This window comes from Trachypithecus francoisi, unplaced genomic scaffold, assembly GCF_009764315.1.
Source record: "Trachypithecus francoisi isolate TF-2019V2 unplaced genomic scaffold, Tfra_2.0 Lachesis_group14, whole genome shotgun sequence".
Classification (NCBI taxonomy): domain Eukaryota; kingdom Metazoa; phylum Chordata; class Mammalia; order Primates; family Cercopithecidae; genus Trachypithecus; species Trachypithecus francoisi.
In genome coordinates this window covers 37,284,372-37,296,623 of record NW_022681459.1, presented here as the reverse complement: position 1 = coordinate 37,296,623, position 12,252 = coordinate 37,284,372, and the positions used below count along the sequence as shown (strand labels likewise).

The 12,252-nt window shown below is 43.0% G+C and overlaps 1 protein-coding gene across 8 annotated transcripts in view; it reads right to left on the bottom strand.

The window, feature by feature from the left end:
* APOL6 (apolipoprotein L6) overlaps positions 1–12,252 on the bottom strand; it is a 34,313-nt gene that overhangs the window by 16,556 nt on the left and 5,505 nt on the right. Inside the window, exons 2-6 of one of the 8 annotated variants that reach the window (XM_033232782.1) lie at positions 11,910–11,998; positions 8,238–8,334; positions 5,798–6,129; positions 5,298–5,420; positions 2,106–2,145 (exon numbers count right to left, since the gene is read on the bottom strand). In XM_033232782.1, coding sequence (XP_033088673.1) covers positions 2,106–2,145; positions 5,298–5,420; positions 5,798–6,129; positions 8,238–8,334; positions 11,910–11,998 — 681 coding nt within the window. Of the gene's footprint in view, positions 1–1,242; positions 2,146–3,419; positions 6,130–8,237; positions 8,335–11,909; positions 11,999–12,252 lie in introns of those variants that run through there. The other 7 variants (XM_033232780.1, XM_033232779.1, XM_033232778.1 and 4 more) reach the window with 7 other exon arrangements.

The window sequence follows — 12,252 nt, the reverse complement described above, 5'->3', positions numbered from 1 at the left end:
TTTTTAAGCAAGAGTGTTTTCCTACAAGATATATTTATTGGAAAATACACAAATAAGAAATTATCTGTTATTTAATTTAATATGACTTTATATTCTAAATTGCATCCAGTTTGTCTTTATCCCATTACATTTACCTATTTTATTTTAATTGTTTACCTAGATTATTTATAAAAATTGTGATAGTCATGATTTAAAGTTATGAAACTTCCCTTGCAAAATTACAGCTGAGACAGTGAAAAACAATTTGACCTAACTGACTCCACCTTGCTCTTAACCTCCAAGCTCTCCCTTGTTCATTCCTGGGCATAGGCCAAATGAACTTTTGGAGAAATCTAGTCTTAAGTTTAGCTTTGAAACAAAGACAGTAACAGTCCTTTCCCAAAACAAACCTCCTTCTTGTCTGTGGACTAAACTGCCTCAAGCCACAGGATTAGAAGTTATGGTAATCTTACTAAATTCAAGATGCAGTTCATTAAACCATATCAATATCATATTTATTAAAAATTACACAAGCAAAGATCATTACAGTTTTGTAACCCCTATGCCAAATTTTGACACGTTATGGTATTTTGCAGGGATAAGTATAAAATCACTTGATTGATATAATGCAAACAAAAATGTATGCTGGCAATTCTTAAGACATTTCTAACATTACCAATAATTTTAAAGCTAGCTTATTTATTAAAGATTTTACTTAAGTTACATAAACTTGAAAAAGCATTTGACTACTCTTCTTTTTTAGTATCTGATTTAAGCACTTTTATTTTTTTTTAAGCCAATTGGAGCTCTTTTATATATTTTTAGTACTGAAACATTGTGTACACAACACATACATACATATAAGGACATATTAGGCATGCCAATAGAAGTACATTTTATAGATTTATAATGCCCCCCCACCCGCCCACCCCCGCCTTTTTCCTATCTTAGACTTTTAGATTCTTTTTTTTTTTTTTTGAGACGGAGTCTCGCTCTGTCTCCCAGGATGGAGTGCCGTGGCCGGATTTCAGCTCACTGCAAGCTCCACCTCCCGGGTTCACGCCATTCTCCCGCCTCAGCCTCCCGAATAGCTGGGACCACAGGCGCCTGCCACCTCGCCCGGCTAGTTTTTTGTATTTTTTAGTAGAGACGGGGTTTCACCGTATTAGCCAGGGTGGTCTCGATCTCCTGACCTCGTGATCCGCCCGTCTCGGCCTCCCAAAGTGCTGGGATTACAGGCTTGAGTCACCCCGCCAGGCTGACTTTCAGATTCTTGATAACCTGTTTTACAACCCTAGGCAGTTGTCAGCTAAATAGCCTTAAATTTGCACATTAAAGAAAACAACCCAGGTGAAAATCAAATAGCAAAATTTACATCATAATGTACAGAGAGGAAAAAGCCTGGTGGTGTTAGAGGAAGATGCTTTTATTTTTCTTTGAGCCAAATTAAACATAAAATTAAACTACATTCTACAAGAGTAGCCTCTGTTGCAATAACTATTTTAGTCAAAAAATCCGGTGAAAACAGAATTCAGTCAACTGAGAAGTAAAAGGGAAAAAAAATTATTTTTGCTACAAAAAAAGACAAGGTCTTAGGAGAGAAAAACAAACAAGAAACAAAAACATGAAGGGCCTTTCAAATACAAACATGCACAAACACACACATCTTGGATGTGAGTGTTTTAATGAATCAGACTTTCAACCATTGGGCTCCTTTAAAAACTTAAAAAAAAAAAATCTTATTACCAAATCTCAGCCAGGACAAAAGGTTGCTATTTCAGAGGTACAGCCATTGCTCTTTCAGTTTGGTCCAGCTAGCAAAAAGGTGGCCTTGTTATGTAAATAAAGCCCCTATAGTAATTAAAATTTAAAAAAAAATTTTTTAAGCTGGCTGTTTTCCTACTACGTCAGAGTCCTTGACCCCATAATTTAGGGTTCCCCTTCGGATTTGACTAAGACAGAAACAAAAAACAAAACAGTTAAGCAAAACTAACAATGGTCACACAGATTATACAATTTCTGAGTGCTCTAAGTGTAAGCAGAAATTAATACCAGCTGGTTGTTAAATACTAACTTTAGTTGTCTAAAAAGAATTTGCAAGACAGAATCCCAAAACAGTTTCTTACCTAGTGATGGGTCTCAGGCTGTAGACTGCCCTGTACCATCCTAGAAGCAGGAAAAAAAACAAACCAATTTTCCCCATTGCAAGAGAGCTCAAACTCCATAGAAACATCACCTGCCTTCCATCATCATGAAAGCAGGAAAAGTTGCTTTCCTTGTTGGGAGCAAGTAAAACTCCAACAAAAGAGGTGTTGTACAGCAAAATAAACTTCAGATCTCTACCAAATTTTAAGAGATCAGGGATTTTCTGGAGGGAGTCCTCTCAGACCTCAGCAAATTGTCCTATTGGTTTGAGCCATAAAGTTAGCTCATGCTGGTACCAAGCACTGACAGATTCGTCAAAGGTCAGGAGCATCTCCACTCAGAATCCATTCATGGTTTCCAAATTGTGAACCCAGAAAATCTGAGACAGGTCTCAGTAAATTTAGAAAGTTTATTTTGCCAAGGTTGAAGACACACCTGTGACATAGCCTCAGGAAGTCCTGAAGACATGTGACCAAGATGGTCGGGGCATAGCTTGGTTTTATACAAGAGACCACCAAGCTTTTTAATCACCTGGGTGCAGGCGGGCTGAGTCCAAAAAGAGTCAGCGAAGGGAGATAAGGGTGGGGCCGTTTTATAGAATTTGGGTAGGTAAAGGAAAATTACAGTCAAAGGGGGGTTGTTCTCTGGCGGGCAGGAGTAGGGGGTCACAAGGTGCTCAGTGGGGGAGCTTTTGGAGCCAGGATGAGCCAGGAAAAGGAATTTCACAAGATAATGTCATCGCTTTAGGCAAGGACCGGTCATCTTCACTTCTTTTGTGGTGGAATGTCATCAGTTAAGGCGGGGCAGGGCATGTGCACTTCTTTTGTGATTCTTCAGTTACTTCAGGCCATCTGGGCGTATATACGTGCAAGTCACAGGGGATGTGCAAGTCACAGGGGATGCAATGGCTTGGTTTGGGCTCAGAGGCCTGACACTATCCCTGTCACCAAGAGACACATGACTGTATTCTTCTTCTTCTTCTTCTTTTCTTTTCTTTTTTTTTTTTGAGAAGGAGTTTCGGCCGGGCGCGGTGGCTCAAGCCTGTAATCCCAGCACTTTGGGAGGCCGAGATGGGCGGATCACGAGGTCAGGAGATCGAGACCATCCTGGCTAACACGGTGAAACCCCGTCTCTACTAAAAAATACAAAAAACTAGCCGGGGGAGGTGGCGGGCGCCTGTAGTCCCAGCTACTTGGGAGGCTGAGGCAGGAGAATGGCGTGAATCCGGGAGGCGAGATCCGGCCACCGCACTCCAACCTGGGCGACAGAGCGAGACTCCGTCTCAAAAAAAAAAAGGAGTTTCATTCTGTCACCCAGACTGGAGTGCAGTGGCATGATCTTGGCTCACTGCAACCTTTACAGCCTGGGTTCAAGCGATTTTCCTGCCTCAGCCTCCCGAATAGATGGGATTACAAGTACCCTGCCGCTACATCTGGCTAATTTTTGTATTTATAGTAGAGACAAGGTATTGCCATGTTGGCCAGGCTGGTCTCAAAGTCCTGACCTCAGGTGATCTACCTTTATCAGTGTAATTACACTTTCTCAGTGTAATAAGGCAAACTTTGCTCACCATATACTTCCTGCCCCTACCCCCTCCCATGGCCTGTGTCTCTACCTCCCTATCAGAGGCCCCACTTCCTGTAGCTTGGGGTGCTATTTAAGCTTCCGCCATCTGGCCCACATTAAAAAATGTATATGCCTTTTCTCCTGTTAACCTGTCTATTGTCAGCTTGTTTTATAGATTCAAATTCTTAAACCTTCAAGGTCTAGAAAGGAAGTTCCTTCTACCCCTCCAATAGTATAAAGAAGTGGAGCCTTTTGGTAGGTGATAGAGTCATGAGGGCCCTGCCTTTAGGCATGGAATTAGTGCCTTTATAAAAGAGACCCAGGGGGCCTGTTTGCCCCTTCTGCCATATGAGGACACAGCAAGACAGTGCCATCTGTGAAGCAGAGTGAACCTTCACCAGATACGGAATCTGCTGGTGCCTTGATTTTGGACTTCCCAGCCTCCAGAACTGTGGGTTTCTGGATACATCTCTGTTGTTTGTAAATTACTCCATCTAAAGTATTTTGTTAAAGCAGCACAAACAGACTAAGACACTTGGCGAGTGACATAACCTCCTTGGCTTAGTCATCTTCGGTTACTATAACAAACTAGTAACGAACTACTATAGATTGAGTTGCTTACACCACAGAAATTTATTGTTTCACAGTTCCAGAGGCTAGAAGTCCCCGGCTGAGCTGCTGATTCATTCAGTTCCTGGTGAGGGCTCTCTTCTTCTGCTTTGCAGATGGCTGCCTTCTTGCTGTGTCTACAAATAGCCTTCCTTCAGTGCAGGTGTGCAGCAGGGGTGGGGAGGTCCTCTTGTATTTCCTCTTCCTCTTATAGGGAGGTCAATTCTATTGGGTAAGAACCTCACCCTATGGCCTCATTCAACCCTAATTACCTCCCAAAGGGTCCATCTCTAAATACAGCCACATTTTGGTTTAGGACTTCAACATATGAATTTGGAGGAGGAGACAATTTAGTTCCTAACTCTCCCTGTGGCTCAGTGACCTCTTTGTTAAAACTGGGAAGATCCGGCTGGGCTTGGTGGCTCATACCTGTAATCCCAGCACTTTGGGAGGCCAAGGTGGCTGGACCACTTGAGGTCAGGAATTCGAGACCAGCCTGGCCGAAATGGTGAAACCCTGTCTCTACTAAAAATACCGAAATCAGCTGAGTGTGATGGTGTATGCCTGGAATCCCAGCTACTTGGGAGGCTGAGGCAGGAGAATTGCTTGCACTCAGGAGGCAGAGGTTGCAGTGAGCTGAGATCATCCACTGCACTCCAGCCTGGGCAACAGAGACCCTGTCTCAAAACAAACAAACAAACAGGGGAGACCCTTTTCCCAGTATATAGGCCTTAAGGAGCATTGAGGGATAAACAGAAGGCATGCCTAGGTCTGTCCAGGACAGGCACCCTCATCTCCAAGATGTACTTGATATTATTTGGACCTCCAAGGCCATTGTATGCCATGTCCTAAGGAATATTCATGTAAACTTTACATACCCACAGACACACACACACCCACATCCACACCCACACATGCTCCCTTAACCCCTTCCAGTAAGCCTTGGTTTCACAGGTCCCAGTTAAATCCTTCCCCACCCCTCTGGCCCTTGACCTTACTTTCTGTTGCAAGCTCTTGTAGTACTCGGTGAGTAAGGTGAGTTTCCTCTCCAGCTCCGAGGCCTTGGCTCTCAACTCTTCCGCAAACTTTGTCCTTGCTCCTTCCTTCAGGTGCTTCCATTCTTTTGAGAGAGCGGCCCAGTCAAAGCCAAGGGAGATGATGGACATCACACCTCCCCGCAGGCGAGCATTTTTGGTCATCCGCAGTGTTTCCCCAAAGGCCTTTTGTATCTGCTTGCTGCTCTGGGAGGAGACTTGGCCAGTGGTCAGAAGACGCTTGCTAGCACTGGCCAAGCGTGGGTCAGCTCTGAGTTTCTGAAATACATGGATGTTTTTCTTGGCATACTCCAAGGTGTTTACACCTTTATAGGTAATCTGTGCAGCAGCTGTGACATAGTCTGCCCTGTTTTCCTCATCCTCCCTGTCCTCTTGGTCATGAGTGGGTAGTATGTCTTCAGCCTGTGCTTGGGCTTTTTTATTTTCCGATTTTTCCAACATACCACTCACGATGCTGGTGAGCCCAGCTGCTGCTGCCAAACCTTGACCAGTGGTGGAGAGCAGTAGGCTTACTCCTCCTGTTACTGGGGCAAAGGCAAAACCCAGGAGGCTCATCGCTTCACAGATGACACCAGTAGAGTTGACCACTATGTTAGCCTTGGTGAATTTCTTGTGGGTTTTGTCAACATCCTCTGCAAGGGCACGGAGCTTGTTGATGTTCCCTTCTATATCTGCTTTCAATCTGGGAAATTCTTTCAAAAATATTTTTTCTTCGGGGGACAGATCTCTGTCTTGTAGCTCCACATCTTCACACAGAGGGACATCTTCCTCATCCCTGGGGAGAAATGAAATAAAGATTTTGCTTCAGCCTCCCAGATGGGAAACTACTTGTGGCTCTTGGATATTCTTGCCTCTCTCAACTTCGAATCCTCCCTGTACCTCCCTACAAAATCCCCTGAAAAGTCCCAGAGCATTGTAGAGTAGTTCAACCTTCGCTGAAAACTACTGGTTCCATGGAGAAAAGAAACACGTAAGAGGGGCATGTGGAAGGACAAATGTGAGTCAACCCAGCCTTGGCCAAGGAATGGGGAAGGAAGATTAAGTCCTGAGGTATGTCTTCAGCCTTGTTCAGAGAAAGCACAGCACTGCTGCAGAGGAGGGGCAGTGGGGAAACCCCACTCAAGATAAGGAACTTGGGAACAACGGCAGGAGAGATCTGGGAAAAGTAGGAGAAAGAGAAAACAAGGTGGTGGGCAGGGGATGAGAGTCCCAGATGTGTACAAGTGAGTAGGAGGGTGGAGGGGGCCATATTGAGTCATACATCCTCCGCTCTGATGACCCTGAATCTGGCTACGTGGGGTGTGCCTCTGCTTCTATCAGGAGTTGCACATTGAGAGTTGAGATACATTATTATTCATGTCCTGAATGCTCTCCTTGCTCTTGGTCAGCTTTACTTGACCCTTCAAGCACATGGGATTGGTCCTTCATGGAAGAAGTTTGGACAAAGAGACCCAGGCCCCTCTTCCTCCAACATTTCACAGGACGAAGTACGAAGGGATCTTTGCCAGGTCAGTTGGCTTTGACCTTCAAGGGAGAGCTGCATCAGGGTAAGAGCAAAGCCTACTGCTTGGGACATTTTCTCATGCAAGATGCCATTTGTGCTTTTCTTTCAGGGTGAGCCAAGGAGACCTGGTGATAACAGATGCCCTGGTCCAAAGGAGAACATCAGAGCTGGAGGGAACCCTGGAGAGGATCTGGGCCATCTCCTTTATGATTCAGTGAGGGGCCTCAAGCCCAGAGAGAAAAGAGGACACTCCCAAAGGAACATGCAAGGTAAAGATGGAGCGTTGGGTGGGCTGTGAGTCCTAAACTTGGTGCTTCCTGCCCTTCCTCTCACCTGTCAGTTGATGTCACGGCCTCCTCATTGAAGTATATGTATGTCCATAAATGTATTTATCTTTAAATCTCTCTTTCCACACACACATGCACAGAATTCCTCAGTGGGAAAGATTAGAAACTAAATATACCATCGAGCATATGTTTTAAGTATTAATGAATTAATAAACTTAGGCCCAATTATCCATTAATCCACAGATGTAAATCAGTTAACAGAGCAGAAGATCACCAGGGCTTGCAATGGGGAAGGGGTGGGATGAAGGCAAGCGGGGTGGCCCTGATGAAGAACCCCAGACATAAAAGATGCCATAGTTTAGCCCACCCTGATCTCTGTGTTTCCTCAAGGTATGCTAGACAAAAAGAAACAGCAAATAGATACGTAGCTGCAAAGATCAACAACGCCACTGTATATTAACTGTAAAGTTTTGGTTTTAGCACGGCTGATAACTAACAGAAGCTTGACTTCATGTGTTTCTTAATTAAACCAACCATCTCACATGTGAACATCTCTGTTCCAGTACATCCTGTATCAGCTGGTGATGTCTACTGGCACTGGATAACATTTCAGTCCAGTTCCATGAGATACTACACATAATTCACCTAATTCACTCAGCAAATATTTGTTACTTGCACACATTGTGCAGGAGGCTGATTTACCGATAACTGGGCTTAAATTCATTAATTTGTTAACACCAGATGGCTTCCTTCCTTGGTGGTATATGAGCTGAAGAAATGGAGTTCCTGTCTTCAAGAGAGTTACAGAGATGAGGCTCCAGAGCGGAGCAACTTCTATCTTTGGAGTCTTATTGCCCAATGCCATGTGACTGACTCAATCTTGACTTGCTCTCCAAAATATTTACTTTAGCTCTGTGAAGTATTTTTTTCCCTAGGGGAATGGATTTTCGCATGTGTAATAGAGACCAGTGGGAAGATAAGGCCCACTTCACAGCTAATCCTATCAGAGCACATGTATTCCTTATCGTGAGGATGCCTGCAGCATTTCAACAGAACCAGCCCTCTCCCTGGGGACTACGCCTTTTGGGTTACCTTTTCAAATCAACACCAGCCTCACTTTCTTTCTCTGCCTGGTTGTCCAGCAGCCTCTGTGGCACCAAATCTGTGTCCCCAGGAGTCAAATGATTTTCTGGTCAGGAATGTAGAAAAACAACGTTACTGCACATATGATGAAACCTTATGAAATTCAGGTGTGGAGGGATTTTGGATTATGTGGTATCAAAATAACAACCATATAGCATACTAAATATTTGCAAACTATTATTTTAAAATTGCATGTTGAGGTGTAGCTTACATACAATAAATGCATGCAGTGAAATAGTCAGTTCAATACATTTTGACCTCTTTATTGGAGGGTAGCAGTATACGCCACCCCAAAATATGCCACTTCGGCATAAGAATTGTTTTGGGCCAAAGGCAATTGAGAAGAAGTGGGTACAAGAAAAGTTCTCCACCCTCCCCCTATTTGCCTAAAAGCAAGACATAAATTTACAAAGGTAAAGCTGTCTCTCATCTCCTCACTACCAGGAAGGATAAAGTTTGATCACCAAAGATGACATTGACTTGCCTTCCCATAAGTTGTTCCTCCTGGAGACTCAAAACCCTTTTCCACTGTCTTACTACTTCTCTAAAAATTTACCGTTCATTGTTGGAGGTGTATTGAAGCTGGAATTCAAAGCTACCTCTTTGAGAATTATTTAATCCCTAGATCTCTCCCATGTCCATATGAAATAGACATGTTAACACACTTCTGCTTGATTTTCTCTTGTTAATCTGTCTTGGGTTACAGGAGTCTGTTCCAGCTAAGAACTTATGAGGGTTGAGAAAAAAATTACTTTTCCTCCCATACATAGCCAAGGGCTGGTAACAACCCAAATACATCAATCAATAGAAGAATAAACAAACAAGTTATAGTATTTTTATATAGTTAAATACTACATAGCAATAACAACTTTTAAAACTACTGATACCCAAACAACATGGAATAACTTCACAGACATTATTATTGAGTGAAAGAAATCAAACAAATGACTCCATTTATATGAAGTTCAATAATATGCAAATGAATTGGTTGTAGAAGTCAGAATCATGGTTTTCTCTCAGGTGGGGCGATTATTGACTGGGAGGAGGAAGTACAAGGAAATCTCCTGTTCTCCATCTTGACCTGGGTGAGTGATTTCTTAGATGGATATTATGAGAGGAAAAAAAAAATTTCCCTCTACCCTTCTAAGTTCTCAGCTAGGACCCTTGTAACCCAAGACAGATTAATAAGAGAAAAACAAACAGAAGTGTACTCTTAAGTGTATGTAGGAGACACCAGGGAATAAACAATTCTCAAAGGAGTGGCTTAGAACTCCCTGCTTATATAGCCACCCTCAACAAAGAATTATACAATTTTAGAGAAGTGACAAGATGAAGAAAAAGACTTTGCATCTTGAGGGCCACCAAACTCTGGGTAGACAAATAAATAGGAAAGGAAGAATAGAAAGAGACTAGTCAATAAAATTTGTTATGCAGCTTCCTCCGGTACCATCTCCAGGCCCATAAAGGTCTAAAGTTCTCAGTGGTTAACCTTTATGATCCTTGATAGAAAGACCTTTGTAAATTTAGGTCTTGCTTTTAGGCAAATAGAGAGAGGACAGAGAGCCTTCCTGCATCTGCTTCTTCTTAATTGCCTTCACCTCAAGAATCCCTATGCCAAAGGGGCGTATCTTGGAGTCGCGTATTCTTTTCTCTCACAAATATTATGACCACATGGACAGTAATGATTAAAGGATCATTTTCACCGAACAAAGCAGTAATTTACAAGGCTTGTATTCCCAAAAACGTAATATGTTGTGATATGTGATATTATGATTTATAAGTATAATTATATGTAGATATATAATTACATATATGTGTGTATATATATGTGTGTGTATGTGTGTGTGTGTGTGTGTGTGTGTATGGTTCTCATCCCCATTTCTGGCACAGGGCTCCTAAAACCCTTGGAATTTCCTGGTGATGAAAACAATAAAGGTGAAAAGAGCATCTTTTCTTAACCATAACTGGCCCCTTTTAGCCACATCTGAGTTGATGTTAACGAGGTGACTTTAGTAAGCCTCCAAGGATGGGGGCGCTGGTCGTCTGGGGAAACAACCATGTGATTTGAGGGTTGGAATATTCTTGAGTTCCAGGAGAGGAGAGAGACTGGAGATTGAGTTAACCACCAATGGCCCGTAGTTTCTTTAATCAGTCATGCCTGTGTAAGGAAGCCTCCATAAAAACTCAAAAGGACAGGGTTCAAAGAGCTTCTGGGTTGGTGAACACATGGAGATACCTGGAGGGTGGTGTGCCCAGAGACGGCATGGGAACTCCATGTCTCTTCCCCTATATCTTGCCCTGTGCATCAATTCCATCTGGCCATTCTTGAGTTGGATCCTTTATAATAAACTGGTCATTGTAAATAAATGTTTCCCTGAGTTTTGCAAGCTGTTCTAGCAAATTATTGAAACTGAGGAAGGGGGTGTGGAAATCTTCCATGTGTCACCACGTTGGACAAAAGTTGTGGGTAACCTGGGGACCCACCACTTACAACTGGTGTCTCAAGTGGGGCAGTCTTATGGGACTGAGCCCTTAACCTATGGGATCTAATGGTATCTTCAAGGAGATAGTGTCTCAATTGAGTTAAACTGTAGGATGCCAAGTTTGTTCTCATCAAGAAGTGGAGAATTGCTTGGTGTGGGGGAAAAAACTCACACATTTTGGTGACCAGAAGAAGTAAATTGGTGTGAGTATTGAGGGTAGTAGTAGAGTTCAGCCTCCTTCCTTCGCCTCTCTCGCACACACCCTCTTGCCCTTCTGCCTTCTGCCTTCTGCCATGGGATAACACAGCAAGAAGGTCCTTGTCAGATGCTAGCACCCTGATATTGAACTTCCCAGCCTCCAGAACTGTGAGAAATAAATTTCTTTTCTTTATAAATTCCCCAGTTTGTGGTATTCTGTTATAGCAGCACAAAACAGACTAAGACAGAATAAAAGAGTCCCCCAGTCCTTCTATCTACAAGGGTTTTAGGAGCTCTATGTTGGTAGGGGTGATGGCAGCAGTTAGATTTGCAGAAATCCACAGGTTTCACCAGCGCATGTGGGAGGTGAGAGAGTAGAGTCAAGGATAACATCATGTTTTGGGCCTTGAACAACTGTTACAATGAAGATCCCATTTACTGAGATGGGAAGGGGTGAAGGTTTTTTTGGTAGGATATGTGTTTGTCATGGGGTGTGACAGAGTTCAGTGTGGGATGGGTTAAGTTTGAGAAACCTGTTAGACACCCAAATGATGTTGAGTCTGTTTCTGGCTGGAAATCAAATTTGGGAGCCATCGGTGCAGAAAGTAGTTGAAATCATGACTTGGGGGAGAACCCCAGGATAAGAGTAATAGTAGAGACAGAGTGCAGTCCAAGAACTGGGGCCTGAGCACTCCAATAGTGGGAGCTGAGGAGGGAGAGGAGGAAGAACAAGAGATGGAACACAGGAGCAGCTGATGAAGCACACAGAGAACTAACAGAGAATGGCATTTTGGAATCCAGGGTGAGACATTTGAATATGACTGACAGCCTTTGTGTCTCCCTGTATTTTTCAACATTCTGAATCTTGCTTTCCATCTTTATCTTACGAAGATTCTGCTTTACCTGCCAGTGACAATGGCTGGAATGGAAGAAAACATACCTTGGCAGGCTGGAGGTAGCGTGTTTCTGATCCTACTCATATTCAGAATGACAGGTGTTCTGGCTGGGAAGAGACGCTGTACTACCTTTCTAGAGGAGAAAGAAGGCCTTCTCATTAGTATGGATTCAAAGCCCCTTTCTATCACTTACCTGTTCTGGGGTTTCAAGACATTCAAGACACCACTGTACGTTTCCCCTCTCAGAAAAGAGAAATAGTTTGATATAATAAGATATAACTTATAGATAAGTAAAATAGCTAGTAAAATGCCTAGCTCAATAAATGTTCAGGAGCAACTAGTTTCTGCATTTTTCATAATTATAAATAGGATAAAAATAGTGTCTTA